Source organism: Geotrypetes seraphini, chromosome 10, assembly GCF_902459505.1.
Source record: "Geotrypetes seraphini chromosome 10, aGeoSer1.1, whole genome shotgun sequence".
Taxonomy (NCBI): domain Eukaryota; kingdom Metazoa; phylum Chordata; class Amphibia; order Gymnophiona; family Dermophiidae; genus Geotrypetes; species Geotrypetes seraphini.
The window spans coordinates 143,062,772-143,085,602 of NC_047093.1; the positions used below are offsets into that span (position 1 = coordinate 143,062,772).

General features: G+C 47.3%; 1 protein-coding gene across 2 annotated transcripts in view; it reads left to right on the plus strand.

Annotated features, from left to right (window-relative positions):
- Positions 1-22,831, plus strand: part of PPP6R1 (protein phosphatase 6 regulatory subunit 1) — a 178,414-nt gene that overhangs the window by 126,460 nt on the left and 29,123 nt on the right. Inside the window, exons 17-20 of one of the 2 annotated variants that reach the window (XM_033960861.1) lie at positions 280-422; positions 554-735; positions 1,157-1,328; positions 1,410-1,492. In XM_033960861.1, coding sequence (XP_033816752.1) covers positions 280-422; positions 554-735; positions 1,157-1,328; positions 1,410-1,492 — 580 coding nt within the window. The remainder of the gene's footprint in view (positions 1-279; positions 423-553; positions 736-1,156; positions 1,329-1,409; positions 1,493-22,831) is intronic. The other variant, XM_033960863.1, reaches the window with a different exon arrangement.

Below are 22,831 nucleotides of genomic sequence, written 5' to 3' on the forward strand. Positions count from 1 at the left end.
TATTTAACTGCTTAGTAACAAAAAGATGCATCAGAAAATCATCTATAATCTTTTCAAATCTTTTCTACTGTTAACCAAAAATTCCCAAGGCGAGCTACTAGTTTTAATCTAACAGAAACCTCATATTACACAGACCGTAACCAGTAATGGTATATCAACAGCATTAAAAGAAAACCTAATGTAAAAAGAGCCCTCTAATAAAAAGACAGCAGACTAAGATGGAAAGCATGTCGTCACTACAAATCAGCTACCAACCCTTTTCCTTAACTTTGTCCACAGCCCAACTCCAACCTCTTTGAGATCTGCTACAAGGAGCGGATCCAGCAATTTGATGACGACGAGGATGAGGGCTCAGACAATGAGGACATCTGGCGGGACAAAGAGAGCCGCTTCAGTACTATACAGAGCTCCCATGGTCCCAGGTAGTGTGTCTGCATTTTCCCCACCATCACAGAGTGATCAGTTTTCACCTACGGAAAAATATTATCCCTGCACATAATCTCTTTAACTCCCCCACCCTCTCTCTTGGGCTGACATGTGCCTGTTCCTGTAGGAGCTGTGGGAGCACAGACAGTGAGGACAGCCGAGATTCGGAGGAAGAGGAGGAGGAGGGCGATGAGGAAGTGGCTGGAGGTGGTTTTGGAGATGCAGCTGCTCCACTGCCCAGACGTCCCTGCTTGGATACTCAGCGGGAGGGTGAGGCTGCGCCCACGTCCCGTGCCACAGTTTGCACGTGTTAGTGCTTTCATCAGGGAATATGTGGGGGGAGGGGGAGGGAAGATGAGATGGGACCCAATGGAATACTCTTTTGGGAGGGGGCACATATGAGGCTGGGATAATGCAACACAGGATGAGACTCCTTGTAACATCGTTGGAGGGGCTGTGAGATGTAGAAAGGGAAATCTCCAGGGAATACACAAGGGGACTGGGATAGTGCAGGATGGGACCCCCCTCTAACATCCTTACAGAGGAGAGCTGACAGGGAAATAGGAGTATTAGTAAATATATATATATGGGACCGCCTAGAAGCCAGGACAAGTAATGAGTTATGCCCTGCGCTCTCTCTCTCTTCTCAGAAAATCTGGGCCTTTTTCTGTGTACCATGTGTGTAGTTGAGGTATAGGAGTTGTAACCATGTGCATTCTTCTCTCTGCAGGGCGTAGCTGGGTGTCTTCTTTTGACTCGGTACCTGTGGAGGCCCCAGCATCATCGCCTGCTTTTGCAGTAGACCCTGGCTCCTCCGTATGGGATAATTTGGTCCCTGTAGCTTCCTCCTCTCCTGCAGAAGAGGGTTGGGCTGTGTTCTCGGACATCCCGTCCCACCCCAGGTAGGTTGAGACTCTGAATGGATGGTGGGCAGGAGACTCAGTCCAGTGTTACCTTCTGTCAATTTATTATTCTCCCTTCAGTTCACAGGGTGACATGCCTGCCTCTTCCAGAAGGCCATCGACTCCTCAGGGAGAACCACAACACAGCATAAGAGCAGAAGAAAGTGAGTATTGCTTAGTGATCCACTCTGCTGCCACTGCACTGGGCAGGAGCAGGTGGGGAGTGGTTATGACTTGTGCTGGGGAGACTGACAATATAGGTGGGGGCTCCAATCGGTTTTTGGGTAGGACAGAAGGAGAATGCCAAGCAGCCCTAGATTCCTAGTGAGTGAAGGGAAGACATGCCAATTACGATGCATGTAAGCTTCCAGATTTGGATAGACCAGTCCAGACCATTGAGTTATATTCCCTGAGTAGCAGTTAGAGGCGTGCAAGGCTGTCTCTTTTCCCTCAGGAGGCTGATGTGACAGAACGCCTTTCCTCAGTTCCCTTTGGGTTCAAATGGCATGGCAGCCTTGGATTGCTTTCTGGGATCCTTCTAGATGTCAGTTTTTTGCGAGGCATTAAGTGTTTTTGCCTACCCCCTTCTTCCTCAGTGGGATCTATCTGCCTCTGATTCTGTAGGCCCTTACAGGTGTTCCCTTCGAACCTCTCCATCTGACGACTCTGATGGATCTCTCCCTGAAGGCTGCCATTTAGGTAGCTATCTGTTCTGCTTGTGTCGGACTTTAGAGCCGGAACCCCTCTTTGTGCACAAGGACACCAAATAGTTTGAAAAGGACAATCTCTTCATTTCTCCCTAAGGTGGCTTTGCTGTTTCACCTTAAGGTCATCACCTTTCCTACCTTTCCTTACAGGGCTTGGACAGTGTATGGGCTTTTGCTGCAGAAGCTGGACATGCATATGGTGTTGCTTCGGTATCTTTCAGTAACCAAGTTGAACATTAGTTCTTTTCCATGGTCACTGAAAAGGAATAGAGGCTGTGCTGGATTAAGTTGGACTATATCCTGGCAGGGAAGACCATTCTAATGGACTTGAGAGCTCCTTCTACTTGGTCACAGGGTCTGTTTTGGGTGGAGGCCCAAGCCATTACTCTGGAGGATATTTGTCAAGCAGTGAATTGGCCTCCTGGCACTAAATTCTACAGTTTCTAAAAAAGAGAGAGAATTAAAGAGAGCGTTTAATGTTTAATAAGACATCTATACCGCCCTTTGTGTAACCATCAGGGCAGTTTGCAAAAATCAAAGGAAAGAAACTATAAATTCAAAGAAAAGAGGGGGGGAGCCCAGATGCAATTGCAGTTGCGAATCCCTCAGCCGTACTAATTATTATCCCAGGACAAGCAGGCAGCATATTCTCACATGTGGGTGATGCCATCCACGGAGCCCCGATGTGGACAGCCTCGCAAGCAGATTTGTTTGTAGAACTTTAGAAAGTTTGCGACTGCCACACTGCGTATGCGCGAGTGCCTTCCCGGCCAACCTAGGGCGTGTCTCCTCAGTTCTCAGTTTTCTGCAGAGCCGAGAAGTCCTCTATTTGACGCTCTGTGCTAGACTTAGTCTTTTTGTACCTTCTCTCACTGCGGCTTGTGTATTTGTTTTCTTACAGGGTCGCTGGGTTTTTGTTTTGGTTTTTTCCTCTTTTTTTTTTTTTTTTTTTTAAATTTTAACTTTTCTTTCTTTTTTGTTCATGTCACGGTGGGGCCTTCCCTGCAGCCTCAGCCTGCGGGCTTAGACTTGGCCGCAGCTATTTTCCCTTCTATGTCCTGACCGGTCACAGGTTTTAAGAAGTGTAGCCATTGCCATCGCACGATATCCCTCACTGACCCACATAGGTGGTGTGTTTAGGGCCTGACCATCGTCCGGAGTCATGTACTCGCTGTGTTATTCTTCAACTTCGAGCCATTAAACATCGTCGAATTCAGGTAGAGAAGATTTTCGGCGGTATGGATACTCCAACCCCGACTTCAATCTTGACCCCGAATCCGGTCAAATCTTCTACAGGGCTCCAGAGGTATACCTCGTCCTCTGCCTTAATTAAACCTTCCTGGTTTGGAAAGTCCTTGTCTTTGAGCAAATCCTCTGCTGAGGAGCAGCTCTCCTCACTGTCTCCCTCAGGTAAGGTAGTTCAGCAGCCTCCTTCGGACATGCCACCCTTAGAACGGGTAGTTCTGAAACTGCCCAAGCAACATGTCTCCAAATCGAAGCATTGTTCTTCATCATCTTCCTCGGAGACTATAGCCGCTGCAAATGTACCAGATCCTCACTTCTCGGTGCCCCATTTGCAGGCTATGATCCAAGCTATTATGCATCAGTAGTTTGGTTGCATACTTGCCAAATACACTCCTGCCTTGACTCTGCTTCCTGCAGTTCAGCCTGAGCACTCAGCAGTATCACAAGGAGTCGAGTCCTTGGCAGTGCCTCGATCTGAAACTACTCGCTCTGTACAAGGAACCGAGTCCTTAAGAGTGCTTCGAGATGAACCTCTACACTCTATGCAAGGAGTCGAGTCTTTGCGAGTGTCTCTACCGAAATCTACACACACTATTCAAGGAGCTGAGTCCTTGCGAGTGCCTCGAGATACCTCGACACAAGGAGACGATTCCTTTTTGGTGTCTCGACATCTTTCTCCAACTTCCAGCCCTCCTTCCTCACATATGACCTTGCCCTTTTCAAGGCACAGGGCGAGGACGCCTCAACATCCATCGGAGCGGGATCTGTCTGACTCGAGGCATAGTTCTCCACATCATCTGCTGACATCAAGGCACAGGTCTCGTTTATCTACACATCGAGACTCTTTGAGGCCTTCATCTCCTCAATTGAGAAGACCACCTGCAGAGCCTTTCCACTCTCGCCACTCAAGTCCTTCTGCGAGGTACTCTACCCTTTCTCTCAGTGAGTCATCTATACCTGCATATTCAGAACTCAGGTATCAATACTCCCGAGAAGCTTCACCTTCGTTCTCTGCCATGCGAGGTGCCTCGAGATCACCTTCTTCCTCACGAGGACATCCTCTAGAGCAAGTATCTTTTTCTACATTTCTCTGCCAGATGAGTAAAGATCTCAATATCACTTTGGAATCTGACGCCAAATACTCTATGGAGTATTTGGAAGAAAAGGGTGTTCTTTAGCACTCTCCAGACCAGTAGAGGTTAATCTTTACGAATGGGTATAAATCCAATCATGACCAGCAGGTGGAGACTGAAAACAAAACTGTGAGATAGTACATAAGATATTCCTAAGTCAAATAAATGTTGGCATTGTCATCTCGAAGCAGGGACTTTAGATCATCTATTATTCTACTGTCCATTCATTTTGGCATTTTGGAGATCGATTTGGGGCCAAATAAATTGTTTGTTAGAAAATCCTGTGACTTTATCCTATGATACTATTTTATTTGGAATGTCAATGAGGAAGAAAAGTCAAATTTCTGCAAAGAATAATAAGCTATTATTTATTATGACAGGAGTTGCCATTCAGCAGATTACATTTAATTGGAAAAACTGGAATAGATTAAATTACAGTTTTTGGTGGAATTCACTGTGTCATACATATAAGATGAAAAGAATGTTAGCGTTGCAGAAAGGAAATTTTAATAATTTTCAGGAGATTTGGAGGCCATTGACAGAGTATTGTAATGAATAAAATATCATTTTTCCCTAATTGGTATAATTGTACAGGGATGGGGGGGTGGGAAGGAGTTTAAGTATATATTGATGAGTTGGATTAATAGAAAATAATATATATATGTAATCACATGTGTAATAATAATATGGTTGGGAAGGAGGAATTTATTTTTAATTGTGAAATTAATAATGGTAGATACTCAAGTGATATTGTATAAGTTTAACTGTTATTTTCTGACGCATTTGTAAGATGAAAAAATGAATAAAGAATTTAAAAAAAAAAGATATCCCCTTCTCTATTCTCATCAGTCTACTTCAGTCTCCAGCAGGTGTTGAGTGATCTGTACCCTTCTCTCTTGGTAGGGCTGTTGGAATTTGTTTAGGGGTTTTTAGTCCCTGTTTATGACCGGATTGAGCTTGGGTGGGCCTTGTTTGGGGGTCCGTCCGACCTCAGGGATGTCAAACCCGGCGGGTCTTGAGCGGGGTCCCTCCCCCCATTTTCCTCCACCTCCCCCCATTTTTTTAGAGGAGCCTCAGCGGTCAGCCTTGCCCTCTAAATCAAGCAAGGCCTACTGCTTCGAGAGCCTGTGGAGTCTGTTCTGTTTAAAAAAAAAAAATAATAATCCTGAGGTAGTGCTGGACTGGACAGTTGTTTCCCTTTAATAACACTGTATTTTACTGTATTTTTCATTTAACTGGCACTTTAATTCTTGCTAGGTCGCATATAGAGCAATGAGCACTTCACATTGTGCTCCAGATGCAAAGCACTCGCAGCCAGCTTGTGCAAGCAGTGTTCAGGCCGGTGCGGTGGAGGAGCTCTATCGGCAGTGGCTGCAAGCACCCAGAGCTCCCTGCTGCTAGTGCCTCGCGAGTCGGCTAGGAGCAGTGGGGAAGCCCAATCTTCCCCCACCGCCCACGGAGGGATTCCCCGAACCGCTGACGGTCAGGGTACAAAGGATTCTCTCTCAGCTAATTTTTTGACAGCTGATACCGACTTGCCTGTTTTAACAGTTGGGACTGTTCAGGCTTCCAGCCGCTACAGGCCATTGAGGGACCTTTTTTGGTGGGAACTTCGCCATTTCCTCAGTCTGGCCCCTCCATTTTGTCTGCAACCTCAGGTGACCTTTCCCCTGTATTGGAAAAACAAGGGTAGATTTCTGCTGGGTCCCCTGCTGTGGCCCCCTTGGGACCCCCAGGGGTTTTTTCACCTGATTTATTTTTTTCTTTATGCAGAGCCTATTTTCAGGCGACTGGGGGTCCCGTAGGCGCGCAAGGGGATTCAGGGAGGCTTTGCCTCCCTCTTCTCCTTTTGCGTCCCCTCCTCCCCCGGCCAAGCGCCCGCGGGTGACTTGGGATCAGGATTTGTGGTCTGAGGAGCGTGTCGACCTGGATGAGGACATGGACCCTTTTGAGGAGTTCAGGATCCTCTCGAGGGGACTGCTGGCAGTGGGCTGTCAGGTTTCCCGCCTTCCAGCTAGGAGGCGTCAGTGGTGCACATTTTTCAGAGGGTGAGCTACCAGACCTGATCCATCAGGTTTCCTCGGTACATATGAATTAGTAGGATTGGGAGGATGGGTTTAAATATTATGATTTAAGTTAAATTGATAGAGAATCAAGTGATATTGTATAAGTTTAAATGTTATTTTATGATACACTTGTTATAAGATGTAAAATTTTTTAAAAAAAAGGTTTCCTCGGTGTTGCGTTTTGAAGATGCGCCACCAGAGACTCCGCGTGTGGGGGACCCTCTGCTTCAGGGGATCTGTACTGTTTCCCGCTCTTTTCCTATGCATCAGGATATTTGTGATATTGTTCTGGCACAATGGAAGATGCTGGAGGCGCCTTTTCGGTTGGCGAGCGCCATGGCGCGGTTGTATCCCATCCCAGAGGGGGATCGGGCTACATTGCAGTCGCCGGTGGTTGACGCGGTGGTCTCTGCGATTTCTAAGCGGCATACCGTGCCTGTGGAGGGCGGTTCTGCCTTACGGGACCCTGAGGAGCGTATGTTGGAGGCCATTCTTAAGCAGAATTTTCAGGTCTTGGCTTTGGGAGTCCAGGCGGCCATTTATGGAGGGCTGATGTCTCACGTCGTGTTTCGGTGGGCTGAGCATGTCCTGGATCGTGAGTCTGATGACTGGTACTTGGTGTATCAGGAGATGGCGAAGATTGAGATGGCTACCTCGTTCCTCTTGGATGCTCTTTATGACTTGGTGCGGATCTCGGCTAAGTCTATGGCTTTTGGCATGGCCGCGCAGCATAATTTGTGGCTTCGCGTGTGGTTGGCGGATGCCGCGTCCAAAGCAAACTTACTAAATTTCCCTTTCTGGGGTCTTTTTTGTTTGGAGAGGACTTAAATAAGTTGATTCTGACTCTGACGGACTCTAAGGTGCCCCGCCCGGGGTCTCGGGGTGGTACTGCCCGGGGGCGTCTGCGGGAGTTCTGTAAGTATCGTCCTAGGCGTGGGGCTGCTTCTTTCCTAGCTTCCGGGTTTTCTCAGGGGCAGGTTTTATCAGCGCATGAGGTCCTTTCGGGGGGCCTGTCAGGGGGCTGGGAATCCCTACGCCGGTTCCCCCACTGCCCGTCCAGCACAATGACTCCTTGCCGGCACCCCCTTTGGTTCCGGTGGGTGTCCAGCTGCGCAACTTTTTTCCTCGGTGGGCCAAGATCACGTCAGATCAGTGGGTCCTGGAGGTGGTGCGGGACGGTTATGCTCTGGAGTTTTCCCACTCTCTCCCAGATCTTTTCTTAGCCTCTCCTTGTCAGGCGGCATGGAAGACACAGGCCTTTCGCCAGACCCTTCAGTGCTTGTTAGATCTCAGGAGTGCGGCACCAGCAAATATTCGATTTACTTTGTGGTGCCCAAGAAGGAGAGGCCTTTTGGCCCATCCTGTAATTAAAGGGGGTCAGCAGGGCTCTCAAAATCCCCTCTTTTCGCATGGAAACTCTGCGGTTTGTCATTCTGGCGGTTTAGCCAGGGGAGTTCCTGACTTCTCTAGATCTGACGAAGGCCTACTTGCATGTTCCCAATTGGGTTTCTCATCAGCGCATCTTTCGCTTTGCGATCTTGGGGCTGCACTTTCAGTTCTGTGCGCTTCCCTTTGGCCTGGTCACGGCTCCCCGGATGTTCACCAAGGTGATGGTAGTTGTTGCGGCGGCCTTGCGATCGAAGGCATTCTGGTACATCCCTACCTGGACGACTGGTTGATTCGGGCAAGGTCGTTACAGGAGGAGCACCCGGGTTACGATTCGGGTGGTGAAGTTTCTCCAGTCGCTGGGTTGGGTGGTTAACCTTGCCAAGAGTTGGTTGGTCCTGGCTCAATGTCTGGAGTACCTTGGGGTTCTGTTCGACACCTCCTTGGGGAAGGTCTTCTTTCCAGAGGCCCGGGTAAGCAATTTGCAATCTCAGATTCGCATCCTTTTGACGTCCCGGTGTCCTTGGGCGCAGGATTTCCTCCAAGTCTTGGGGTCCATGGCGGCATCCCTGGACGTAGTAAGGTGGGCGCGGGCCCGCATGCGTCCTCTTCAGTATGTTCTGCTCTGGAGGTGGTCTCCCCAGAATCACAGTTTGGATGTCCCTGTCCCTCTGCGAGGCTTGGTGCGCTGCAGTCTTTGGTGGTGGCTCCAAACCACTCATCTGGTTCAGGGGGGTGAGTCTGGATCTACTGCAGTGGACAGTACTTCTCATGGATACCAGTCTCCTCGGTTGTGGGGCTCAGTGTATGGGTCACTCAACTCAGGGCACTTGGTCCATGGAGGAGGCATCCTGGTCGAACAATGTGTTGGAGACCAGAGCCGTCCATCTGGTGCTGATAGCCTTCCGTTCTCTTTTGTTGGGCAAGTCGGTCAAAGTTTTGTTGGACAATGCCACAGCGGTGGCTTACGTCAATCGGCAGGGAGGTACCAAGAGCGCTCAGGTGGCGCAGGAGGCGGCTCTGCTTATGCTTTGGGCGGAGTCGCATCTTCAGGACCTCTCGGCCTCTCACATAGCTGGGGTGGAGAATGTTCAAGCGGACTTCCTCAGTCATCACATCTTAGATCCCGGAGAGTGGTACCTCAGCCCCGTGGCCTTTCAGTTGATAGTGCAAGCTTGAGGTCAGCCCCTGTTGGACCTGATGGCCACGAGTGGCAACACCAAAGTGCCCCGCTTCTTCAGTCGTCGCAGGAACGGTCTGGCCGAGTGTCTGGATGCTCTGGTTCAACCATGGCCAACGGAGGGGCTGTTGTATGTGTTTCCTCCATGGCCATTAGTGGGCAGAGTTCTTCTCCGCATTGTTCGTCATCCAGGTCTGATGGCTCCGGATTGGCCTCGACGTCCATGGTACGCGGATCTGGTGAGGCTTCTAGTAGCGGATCCTCTGCCTCTCTTGGACAACCTTCTGACGCAGGGTCCCATTCCCATGTTCGACCCGTCTCCCTTCTGTCTTATGGCTTGGCTCTTGGAAGGGGTCGCCTAGGTAAGAAGGGGTATTCAGATAAGGTGATCTCTACTCTCTTGGGGTCATGGAGGCTTTCTACCTCTTGGGCTTATGTGCGGGTTTGGCATCTCTTTGAGCAGCGGTGCCAGGCACGAGGAGTGGTCTCTTTTCGCGCTTCCCTGCCTAACATCCTAGAGTTCTTGCAAGATGGCCTGGATAGAGGTCTGGCTTGGCCTTCTCTCCGGGTTCAGCTTGCTGCCTTGTCATCCTTTTGTGGGTTAGTGACAGGTCAGCGTTTGGCCATTCCTGATGTGGTTCATTTTTTGCAGGCGGCCAAGTTGCTCAGGCCTCCTGTGCTGCCCTCTGTTCCATCTTGGGATCTCAATCTGGTTCTTTCTGTTCTAGTGCGCCCGCCTTTTGAACCGTTGAGCACGCAGCTCTTTGAATGACCTTACTCTGAAGGCGGTCTTTTTGGTGGCCATCACTTCCGCTAGGCGTGTTTCTGAGTTACAAGCTTTCTCTTGTAGGGCTCCCTTCTTGGAGTTTTCTAGGGAGCGGGTTGTCTTGCGGCTTGTTCCTTCCTTTCTGCCAAAAGTAGTTTCTCCCTCTCATGTCAATCTGTGGTCCTCCCGGTGTTGGGTAGTTGGGAGGGCTCTTCTGAGGAAAGATAGCTGCGCAAGTTAGATGTCGGTCGGGTCCTTCGCTCTTATGTGCAGCGGACCCAGGAAATCAGATCATCTCTTTGTCCTTCTGGCGGGTCCTCATAGGGGGGGCTGGCGCTTCGAAGGCGACTATTGCGCGCTAGATCAAGGAGACTATTGCTTCCGCTTATCTTCTGAGACAAGCCTGTTCCGGAGTTTCTCAAGGCTCATTCCACTCGGGGTCAGGCGGCTTCTTGGGCTGAGTCTTCGCTCGTGCCTCCATTGGACATTTGTAAGGCTGCAGTTTGGTCTTCCTTGCATTCCTTTGTCAGACACTACCGGGTAGATGTTCAGGCGCATCAGGACGCGGTGTTCGGTGAGCATGTTCTGGTGTCGGCCCTTCGGGGGTCCCACCCATGATGGGAACTGCTTTGATATGTCCCATTTGTAAAGATTAACCTCTACTGGTCTGGAGAGTGCTAAAGAAGGAAAAATTAGGTTCTTACCTGCTAATTTACTTTCTTTTAGCTTCTCCAGACAAGTAGAGGTCCTCACCCTGTCTATTGTTGGGGCTGTTGCGCGGGCAGTTTTTTGTTTTTTTTGCTGCGGGTTCTAGTATTTTTCTAAGGCCGGGGAGTATTAAAAAACAGCAGCTGTGGCTTGGCTGGCTTAGCTGGCGAGCTGTGGGGACATTTTCCTTCTGGTGTCTCTCCTCTGCATTTTCCAACAGCATTTTGGGTACGGTGGTTGTTATTCCTGTTCGGAGTATTGTTTATTTGTGTTTTCAGTTCTTGGTTCTGCTTGGCTATTCGGCACAGTTTTGTTTTCAGTCTCCACCTGCTGGTCATGATTGGATATATACCCATTCATAAAGATTAACATCTACTGGCCTGGAGAAGCTAAAAGAAAGTAAATTAGCAGGTAAGAACCTAATTTCTCCTTCCTCATCCTCTAGGGAGTCTCTCAAATTACCCATTAACAGACTTCCTTCTCAAACATTCAAATGAAATCTTGAGACACAATTTTCCATTCCTGCTGTGCCTGCGAAATTGGAATCTCGCTACAGGATGGCCCACTGCAAGGGTTTTGATAAGACTAATTTATCCCATCAGTCCCTTTTAGTGGAGTCGTCTTTGAAAAGAACCAACCCTGCCAAGGTTTACGCCACTGTCCCCCCTGGAAAGGGGCAGGACTATGGACAAGTTTGGCCGTCGCTTATATCAAAATTCCCTTATGGCAACCAGGGTTTTGAATTACAATTTCGTCTTTACTTCATATCTCAAGCATCTGGTCAACAGCTTGCCTGATTTTGTCAAATATATATTCCATAACATCGTCTTCCAGAATTTCAACAGATGACTCACACTCTGGCTCAACTACGCATGCATCTTCAATCCTTGTATGATGCATTTGAACTTTCCTCAAGGGTCACTGCTTTCTCGGTGGCTATGCACCGCTTGCCTGGCTTCGCAATGTAAACATGGACCCGAATCTTCAAGATTGTCTGGCCAATATTCTTTTTCAGGGCAATGAGCTCTTTGATGACTATCGAGGCAGCTACCAAACGCTTGTCTGAACATGAGAAATCGTTTGCTTCCATCATCAGACCAAAGCCTAAGCCTTCTACTGCTAAGATTTCCAGACCTCTTCCAGCCTACCAGAGGCGTTTTCCTCAGCGGGCAGCTGCTTATTCAAGGCGTCCCCTAAGAAACAACAGCAGCAACAGCAAAGACAACAAAAATTTCAGCCTTCTGCTGCACCCAAGCCTTCTCAGTCTTTTTGACCATCTTAACACAGAGCATGACCTCAATCGTTCTGCCTCTGACCTTTCCTTTACCTATTGGAGGTCATCTCCATCATTTTTACCACCTATGGGAGCTAATCACATCCGACCTCTGGGTTCTCTCAATCATCAGGGAAGGATACTCTCTTCATTTCACTCAGATTCCTTCAGATCTACCTCCAAGAGAGTATCCTTCAAATCCATCACAGATCACCCTTCTTCTCTAGGAAGCCCAGACTCTGCTCCATCTCCGTGCCATCGAGAAGGTTCCTCTGGAACATCAGAACAGGGAGTTTACTCCCGTTACTTCCTAGTGCCGAAGAAGATGAGTGATCTGTGACAGATCTTGGACCTCAAAGCACTTAACAAATTTGTCAAAGAAAAATTTTGCATGTTGTCTCTGGCATCCTTTTATCCCCTTCTAGATCAGAACGATTGGTTATATTCTCTAGATCTCAAAGAGGCTTACACTCAAATTCCCATTCATCCAGCCTCTCGCAAGTTCCTCAGATTTCAGGTGGGAAATCTTCATTTTCAATACTGAGTGCTAACATTCGGCCTGACATCATCTCCCAGAGTATTCACCAAGTTCCTTGTTGTAGTAGTAGCAGCTCTGTGCAACCATGATCTCCAGGTGTTTCCGTACCTGGATGACTGGCTTATCAAAGATTCAACATCTCAAGGGGTTATTGTAGCAACCCAACGGACTACGTGGTTCCTCCAAAGTTTGGCCTTTGTAATCAACTTTCCCTAATCCCAGCTACAACCCTCTCAGACTTTACAGTTCATCGGAGCTGTACTGGATACTGTGCAACTCAGAGCATTCCTTCCTCAACAGCGTCAAGATGCTCTCATTCAACTCTGCCTGAAAGTGTCTTCCCTATCTTCAATATCAGCCAAACACATGATGGTTCTCCTCGGTCACATGGCTTCTACAGTTCACGTGACTCTTTTTGCCAGACTTCACCTCAGAATTCCTGAGTGGACCCTGGCATCTCAGTGGACTCAGGCTTTCGACCCACTCTCTCAGCACATTACAGTCACTCCTTCGTTGAGCCAGTCTCTCCACTGGTGGATGCTCTTTTCCAATCTCTCGAGAGGTTTACTGTTTCAATCGCCCCCTAATCAGAATTTCCTCACAACAGATTCCTCAACCTACGCTTGGGGGGCTCATCTCGATGGTCTCCATACTCAAGGCCATTGGTCCAGCACAGATCGTCGCTATCACATCAATCTGTTGGAATTCAGAGCAATCTTCAAAGCTCTCAAAGCTTTTCAACATCTTCTCCTTGATCAAGTCATCCTCATTCGGACAGACAATCAAGTCGCCATGTACTATGTCAACAAGCAAGGAGGTACAGGATCTCTCCCTCTTTGTCAGGAAACTCAAAAGATGTGGAACTGGGCAATCAATCACAACACCTCTCTGAAAGCAGTCTACATTCAAGGGAGAAAAACTGATTGGCAGACAAATTGAGTCGTCTTCTCAAACCTCACGAATGGACACTCAATTCCTTGCCTCTCCATCACATTTTTTTTTCAGTAGGGAACCCCTCAGACCTCTTTGCGTCTCCCCACAACCACAAACTGCCTCTGTTTTGCTCCAGGATCTACTCTCCTCACCGCCTCGAGGCAGATGTTTTTCTTCTGGAATGGACAAATCAGTTCCTGTATATGTTCCCTCCATTCCCTCTCATTCTCAAGACTTTTGTCAAACTCAAACAAGACCAGGCCACCATGATTCTGATAGCTCCTCGATGGCGCAAGCAACCTTGGTTCTCCCTTCTACTTCAACACAGCAGCAGGGAGCCACTTCTTCTACTAGTTTTCCCGTCTCTGCTTCATCCTAACTTGCAATCTCTACACCTGACAGCTTGGTACTTCTCAACCTAACTGCCACTCTACAGTTTTCTCAATCTGTACAGCACATTCTAGATGCTTCTAGGAAGCCTACTACTCGGCAATGTTACAACCAGAACTGGACTAGATTTTCTGCTTGGTGCACCATTCATCACAAGAAGCCTCAATCTACCTCCTTGTCTTCAATTTTAGATTACCAGTTGCATATTATAAGATACAGTAATAAGAGTTGCAAGTGTTGTACTTTAATGTTGTTTATTTAATGCCTGTACACTTGATGAAAGTTTGAAAATAAATAAAGAATTAAAAAAAAAAAAAAAGATTGCCAGTTGCATTTGTCTCATTCTGGCCTCAAATCCAATCGAGTCCATTTCTGCAATTGCTGCTTTTCATCAGTCTATCGAAGTAAAACCCCTCTCTACTCATCCCATGGTTTCCAGGTTTATGAAAGGACTTTTCAGTGTCAAGCTACCTCTCAAACCGCCTCCAGTGATTTGGGATCTCAATGTTATTCTTGCTCAATTGATGAAGCCTCCTTTTAAACCAATGGCTTCGGCTCGTCTGAAATATCTCACTTGGAAAGTGTTTTTTCTCATTGCTGTCACATCTGCTCACAGAGTCAGTGAGCTACAAGCTTTAGTAGCGGACCCACTTTTTACAGTATTCCATCATGACAAGGTGGTCTTCCATACTCATCCTAAATTACATTACATTACATTAGTGATTTCTATTCCGCCATTACCTTGCGGTTCAAGGCGGATTACAAAAGGAGTTATCTGGTCATTTCCAGAGGAATTGAAGAGTAGAGTGGGTTGCTTCAGAGAATTGGGACGAGTTTGTTTTCAAGAAAAGTGGTGTCAGAATTTCATCTCAATCAATCCATTGTACTTCCAGTGTTTTTTCCAAAGCCTCATTCTCATCCTGGAGAAACAGCTCTTCATACTCTCTGCTGTGCTCAGGCTGGGCTGCATCTACAGAGTCGAGTCACAGCCCATAAAGTCAGAGCCATGACAGCATCAGTAGCTTTCCTTAGATCTACTCCTATTGAGGAAATCTGCAAAGCTCCCACTTGCTCCTCGGTTCATACTAGAGAGTTGCGCGGGGACAGAAATCCCACCCGTCCCCGCCAAAATCCCACCCGTCCCTGCGAGGAATCCCACCCGTCCCCGCGAGGGATCCCCTCCGTCCCCACCTGTCCCCACGAGGAATCCTCTCCGTCCCCACCCGTCCCCGCGAGGAATCCCCTCCGTCCCCACCTTCCCTATAAACTTCAGAAATAGTTATTTTATTTAATTATGCTACTGAATTAAAGGCTCTGGTAGAGACCCATTTACAAATTACATTACATTACATTACATTACATTAGTGATTTTTATTCCGCTTGTACCTTGCGGTTCAAAGCGGATTACATAAGAAGAGAACTGGACATTTCCAGGATGGTACATGACAATAGAGAATACAGTTTGAGGATAGAGACTTAATAACAGAATGATAGTAAAGACTTAGTAACATCGGAAGATGTTTTGGACGGCAGTGTATTGGTTTCTTGGGGGATGGGGTGAGGGAGGTTAGGTAGATTGTATATGCTTTTTGAACAGCAGTGTTTTGATTTCTTTACGGAATGTCTTGAGGTCTGATGTTGTGGTTAACAATCTGGTGATGGCGGGTTCGAGTTTTGCAGCATGTGTTGCCAGGAGGTTATCGTAAAGCTTTTTGCGGTGAGTACCCTTGAGTGGTGGGTATGCGAATGATGTCAGTGTTCTTCTTGTTCTGGTTGGAAGGTTACGGTTTAGGCGGTCATCTAGGTAGGTGGGTGCAGTACCGTTAATTACTTTGAAGAGTAGACAGTATAGTTTGAATTGAATTCTGGCTCGAATCGGTAGCCAGTGTGAGTCTAGGTAGGCATTGGTGATGTGGTCAAATTTTCCGAGTGAGTAGATTAGTCTAAGGGCTGTGTTCTGAACAGTTTGAAGTTTTTTGATCATGTTTGTGGGGCATGGTAGATAAAGGATATTGCAATAGTCCACGAGACCTAGTACCAGGGATTGTACAATTATCCTGTAGTGTTCTTTGTCAAAGAATTTCCTTATTTTTCTTAAGTTGCGCATTGTGAAGAATGCTTTTTGGGTAGTTTTGTTGATTTGGGTCTGCATAGTGCAGCATCTGTCTATTAGCACTCCCAAGATTCTGAGTGAGGTCTGGATTGGGTATTTGGTTGCTTTAATTTCTAGGTCTGTTATGGATGGGTTTTTGTCCGTTTCAAGCATTAGGAATTTGGTTTTGTCCGAGTTTAGTTTCAGTTTGTGGTTTGTCATCCATTTTTCTACTTCATCCAGAATTATTTCCAGGTGTCCTGTTGAGGTGTGGTCTTTGGTTTCAAAGGGGAGGAGTATAGTTATGTCATCTGCGTAGCTGAATGATGTTACACCTAGGTCGTCTAAAGTGGTGCCGAGGGAGGAGATGAAGAGATTGAATAGAATGGGCGACAGTGGTGACCCCTGCGGGACTCCGCATGGATTTGACCATGGGTTAGATTTCGTGTTGTTTGTCTTAACTCTGTACGTTCTTGTTTTAAGGAATCCTTGGAACCAATTGTAAACCACCCCTGAGATCCCGATTGCATCAAGTATCTGGAGTAATATGGTGTGATCGACTAGATCGAAGGCGGCGGAAAGATCTAGTTGGATAATTAGAATCCTGTGTCCTTTACTGAGGTGTTGTCGGGCTATGTCTAGTAGTGTTGCTAGTAGTGTTTCCGTGCTGTGGTGAGATCTGAATCCTGATTGAGAGGAGTGAAGTATATTATGGTCAAATAGGTAGTTGGTGAGGTATTGAGTCACTAGTCCTTCAATCAGTTTGACATATAATGGGATCGAAGCGATAGGTCTGTAGTTGGTAGGAGCGTCTATAGGACCTTTTTGATCTTTCAGTAGGGGTGTGATTATGATCTCTCCAAGATCTTGTGGGAATTGACCTTCTGTGAGAGTGCTTTGAATCCATTGCATGAGGTTGGTTTTGAATTTAAGGGAGGCATTTGTAAGCAGATACGATGGGCAGTAGTTCATGTCGCATGAGGTGTGGCTGTATTTTTTGTATAGTCGGTTCAAATCAGACCATTGTAGGGTTGGGAATGTGGTCCATGTTCTGTCTGCAGATATGGCTTCTTCCGTTGTGGGGGTTGTTATCTCATAGAGTTTGGTGGTTGAGTTGTTGAAGGTATTTCTGATTGTAGTGATCTTGTGTTTGAAGTGGTCTGCTAGTTGAGAAGCTGTTGGTGGTTTATTGCCTTGGGTGGCAAGGAATGGGTTTGTGTCCGTAAGTTTTTTTACTAAGTTGAAGAGTGTTTTTGTATCAGAGGTGTTTGTGCCAATTAGTTTAGAATAGTATGTTTTGCGTTTTTCTTTAAGTTTGATGTTGTATAGCTTGATTTGGGTTCTCCAAGCGGATTTGGTTTGATCATTTTTCTTTTTTCTCCAAGATCTTTCAAGTTGTCTGCAAAGCCTTTTTTGTAGGAGGAGTTCGGAGTCGAACCACTTGTCTGAGGATCTGCAGGTTCTATGTTTGGTTTTTTCAGGGGCTAGCTCGTTCAAGGTTGTTTCACTTAGGATGCGCCAGTGATTTACGAAGTCAGTTGGGTCGATGGGAGCGATTATAGGGTCCACTTTATCCCAGAATGTGGCAGGCTCTATTTTCTGTCTAGATTTGAAGGTTGTTTTTTGTGGTTTGGGTTTTGTGTTATTTTGAGGCCAGTTGATGGTGAAAGTGTATTTGTGGTGGTCTGACCAAAGAGAGGGATGCCAGGTACCATTGGTGATATGAATTTTTGGGGTGTGGATGTTATGAGACGTGAATGCTGCTATATCAAGTTGGTGGCCTTTTTCGTGCGTGGGTTCAGGATTGAGGATCTGGTAGGATAGGGCGTCGAGGTATGAGAGTATATCGTCTACTTGTTTGGATGTGTGGTCCTCGAGGTGGAGATTGATGTCTCCTAGGAGCAAATTGTATGTGGAGGTTAGGGAGTTCTGGAATATGAATTCTTCGAGTTCAAGTTTTGAAGTATTCCAAAGAGACTTTATTAATTTGGAAATATTAATTGGGAAGAATACATACTTTGTAAATGGGTTTCTACCAGAACCTCTAATGTAAATATAAAATATGAATACTCAGCTGATGAGAACCCACAAGCTGTCAGCTGAGGACTTCCTTTGCAGTTGGCCGGGGGTCCCTTTTGCCAAGCTTGGCAGGCAGCAGTAGCGTCCCTGAGTCACAGATGCTGGCACCTCAGTGGCTCATGGATGCTGCCAGCGACTGCTGCGCTTGGTGGAGGGGAGTTCTGGCCATCTCTAGAGGAGGTCCTCTGCTGGCTGTGCTTGGGGATCCCCACCAGTCACAGCAAGGGTCAGCAAGTACTTCAACACTGTAGAAATAAAACCAGAAATGCATTTCCTTTTCTTTTGAACACAAAACAAAGACATCTGCCATATACATTTCCCAAAGCTAACATATTTTACCGGCCTTTGTATGAGGGAGGTCTGGTGCCCCAGAGTAAGGAGACCTGCAGCCATAGAGCACGGGACTCCCACAGGGATGAAAACAGGCCTACCTAAATTCTGGCGACGCAGGCATGCAGCTTAAATTCAAGTTCACTTGCAAACACTTCTCTTTCTTACCTTTTCATTGGGCTCCCTAAACCCAGTCTGATAATCTTTTCTTTGTTATTGCCCAAACCCCTTTGACATGTGGAAAAACACTTCACTGAATGTCCTAACACTGTAACTTCACCATTGATCATAGGCCTCTACCTCATAACTCATTTGTTGCACATTCCCTCGATCTTTCTCTGTGATTCAGGAGCCAACTGCCAGCAAACCTCCAGACATCAAGACCTTTCCTCTGGTTCGTATACAGCGCTGGTGAAAGGTCTCCTAGTTATCCCCTCTGCTTTCTTACAGTTGTATCGCAAAATACAAGTTTGGCGTCACGGCAGGAAAAGTCATCCTGAGCAGTGAGCTCAGCATGTACACAGCTGAAAGCCTTGCTTGCTGATTGGTCCAGCGGCCCCGCCCTGCTGTGCCGCCGGACCAATCAGCAAGCAAGGCTTTCAGCTGTGTACGTGCTGAGCTCACTGCTCAGCATGGCTGTTTCTGCCGCGACACCGGACTTTTAAGCTGCATGCCTGCATTGCCAGAATTTAGGTAGGCCTGTTTTCATCCCCTTGGGAGTCCCGTGGGCCAGGGGGGCGTCCCCGTGGAAGTCCCGTGGGCCAGGGGGGCATCCCCATGGGAGTCCCGTGGGTCGGGGGGGGAACCTGCGGGATTCCTGCGATCCCCGTTCCCGTGCAGACCTCTAATTCATACCTTCACAGTTACTTACTGTAACAGGTGTTATCCAGGGACAGCAGGTAGATATTCTCACAACCCACCCACCTACCCTGGTTGGCTTCTTAGCTAGCTATCTGAACTAAGGAGATGCGCCTTAGGTTGAGCGGGAAGCCATTTGTGCATGCGCGGTGCGGCAGTCGCGAACTTTCTAAAGTTGTACAAGCAAGTCAGCTTGTGAGGTCTGCATCAGGTCTCCTTGGATGATGTCACCCACCTGTGAGAATATCTGCCTGCTGATCCTGGATAACACCTGTTACGGTAAGTAACTGTGATTTCCCCAGGAACGCCTTTTGGAACGAATCATCAGAAGTGCGCAGAACTTCAGATAGAGCTCAGAGTTCGTCTCCAGTGGGAGAGAATTCAAGAGTGTGGGAACAGTAGAAAAAAAAGCTGAATGACAGGTAGTCACAAATTTAGTTTTATAAACTGATGGAAGGGATAGTTGATGGGCAGTTGAGGAGCAGAGAGAGCAGGTGGGTTGTAGGGAACAAGTAAATTAGTCAGATGTGCAGCAACCCTAAATAAAGGGCCTTGTGAGTTATGATTTTGGAAGCATTTGCTATGTGGTTGTCTTAGGCGTCTGCGGCAGGCAGTCAAAATACTGGTGTTTCGAGGGACATGGGTCCGGTCTGTCCTTGAATTTTTCATTTTCAGTTGAGTTTGGTGGTGGTCGGAATAGTTTCTGTGGCTTGTCATTGCCTACAGACTGGTTCCAGGCTGCACCTACTGTTGTCATCGGAACTTGCGGGATTCCCTGTCCCTGCTGGTTGGAGAACATAACACAATGGTCTGGACTGGTCTATTAGAGCTCAAGAAAAGGAAATTAATAGGTAAGCCTAATTTCTGTAGCGCCTGATAGAACTGGTATAGTCCTTACGAATGGGTTATATACCTCACTGCTATCAGCAGGTGGAGACTGAGAACAAACTTGTATATCAGAATAGCTTCCCCTCTTGCAATCGAGTCTATCTCAGTCTCCATAGCAGGTGGTAAGACTAATTCGGCTCCCCTCTTAGTACTGTTGGAATTTTGTTTTGGACTCTTGGGTTCCCCTTTTTCACCAGACGGAGCTTGGACGGGTCCTGTTTGGAGATCATAGAAACATAGAAAGATGACGGCAGATAAGGGCTATAGCCCATCAAGTCTGCCCACACTATTTACCCACCCTCTTAAGTCTTCTGACCCCCTAAAGTATAATTGTAATTATACTGTCACTCTACTGACCCGCTCATTCAAGTCCTAGTGACCCTATCCCTTGGCATGACCTCGTAGGGATCCCACATAGGTATCCCATTTGTTCTTGAAGTCTGGGATGCTGCGTGCCTCGACCACCTGCACTGGAAGCTTGTTCCAATGCTCGATCACTCTCTCCGTGAAGAAGTACTTCCTGGCGTCTCCACGAAACTTCCCTCCCCTGAGTTTGAGCGGATGTCCTCTTGTGGTCGAGGGTCCCCTGAGAAGAAAGATATCATCTTCCACCTCGACCCGTCCCGTGATGTACTTAAATGTCTCAATCATGTCTCCCCTCTCCCTACGCTCTTCGAGAGTGTAGAGCTGCAATTTGCTCAGTCTTTCTTCGTACGGGAGACCCTTTAGCCCCGAGACCATCCTGGTGGCCATCCGCTGAACCGATTCAATTCTGAGCACATCCTTACGGTAATGTGGCCTCCAGAATTGCACACAGTGCTCCAGATGAGGTCTCACCATGGCTCTGTACAATGGCATCATGACTTCAGGTTTCCTGTTGACGAAGCTTCTCTTGATACAACCTATCATCTGCCGTGCTTTAGATGAAGCCTTCTCCACTTGAGTGGCTGCTTTCATGTCAGCACTGATGATTACTCCTAAGTCTCGTTCTGCCGTAGTCCTGGTTAAAGTTTCTCCATTCAGGGTGTAAGTTCTGCAAGGATTTCCGTTACCGAGATGCATGACCTTACATTTCTTGGCGTTGAAGCCCAGCTGCCATATCAAGGACCAACTTTCTAAAGTATGCAGGTCTTGCTCCATAGCATCCTGTAGATTATAGCCGTTTACTATATTGCATAGTTTGGCGTCATCAGCGAATAAGGTTACCTTGCCTTGAAGCCCTTGAGTCAGATCCCCAATGAATATGTTGAAGAGGAGTGGGCCCAGGACTGAACCCTGTGGCACTCCGCTAGTCACCTCCGACATTTTAGAGAGGGTACCGTTAACCACCACCCTCTGAAGTCTGCCACTAAGCCAATCTTTAACCCATGCAGTTAGAGTCTCTCCTAATCCCATTGATTTCATCTTGTTCAGCAGCCTGCGGTGTGGGACGCTGTCAAACGCTTTGCTGAAGTCCAGGTACACGACGTCCAAGGACTCTCTTGAGTCCAGTCTTCTTGTTACCCAGTCAAAGAAGCGGATTAGATTTGACTGGCATGACCTACCCTTGGTGAATCCATGTTGGCTGGGATCCCGGAGATTTCCCTCGTTCAGGATCGTATCTAATTTATACTTAATTAGTGTTTCCATGAGTTTACACACTATTGAGGTGAGGCTTACCGGTCTATAGTTTGCAGCCTCAGCCTTGCAACCCTTTTTATATAGAGGAACGACGTTGGCTGTTTTCCAGTCCAACGGAACTTTCCCCGTACTTAGTGAGAGATTGAAGAGCACTGCCAACGGTTCCGCCAGAACGTCTCTCAATTCTCTGAGCATTCTTGGGTGTAAATTGTCCGGTCCCATGGCCTTGTTTACCTTTAGCCTTGCCAGTTCGTTGTAAACGTCCCCAGGTGTGAACTCGAAATTCTGAAACGGGTCATCCACGTCTTGTTTTATCATCAACTGTGGTCCGTGTCCCGGTGCTTCGCAGGTGAAGACTGAGCAGAAATATTCATTTAGTAGTTCTGCTTTTTCTGAATCCGCCACCGCGTAGTTTCCGTCCGGTTGTCTAAGGCGTACTATACCGTCTGTGTTCCTTTTCCTATCACTGATATACTTAAAGAAAGATTTGTCCCCTTTTTTAATGTTTTTTGCCAGAGTTTCTTCCACTCGAAGTTTGGCCTCCCTAACTGCTGTTTTGACCGCTGCAGATGTGGTCTTATATTCTACTTTAGTTTCTCTTCTCTGCGTACGTTTGTAGGAAAGAAATGCTTTTTTCTTCTCCTTAATGAGGTGCAAGATCTCTTCAGTGAACCATTGGGGTTTGTTGTTTTTTTGTCGTTTATCTACTGATTTTATGTAGCGATTAGTTGCTTCGTGTATGGATGATTTCAGGTACGACCACATAGTTTCCACATTGCCGGTCTCTGCTTGGTCCTGCAGCGTCTGATGAACAAAATCTCCCATGCGTGCGAAGTCGGTGCCCCGGAATTGGAGCACCTTTGTTTTTGTAATTGATTTAGGGGATCCTTTCCCAAGGTTGAACCACACCATGTTATGGTCGCTGGAGGCTAGCGTATCTCCTACCGAGACCTCTGAGACGCTTTCCCCGTTGGTGAGTACCAGGTCAAGGATCGCCTGGGCCCTAGTGGGCTCCGTTACCATCTGTCTGAGATGTACTCCTTTTATGGAGGTCAAAAGCCTCCTGCTGTTGCTGGTTGTTGCTGAAAATGTGTTCCAGTCTGCATCAGGCATGTTGAAGTCCCCTAGCAGTACAGTGTCGCCCCGTAGAGTTATATTCTCTATGTCTTCAATTAATTCTGCGTCCATGTCTTCCGGTTGTCTTGGAGGTCTGTATACCATACCAAGATACAGGCATTTTTTGCCACCTCTTGCCAGGTTTACCCAGAGGGACTCCCCAGTATACTTGACATCAGTGATCCTGGTGGTTTT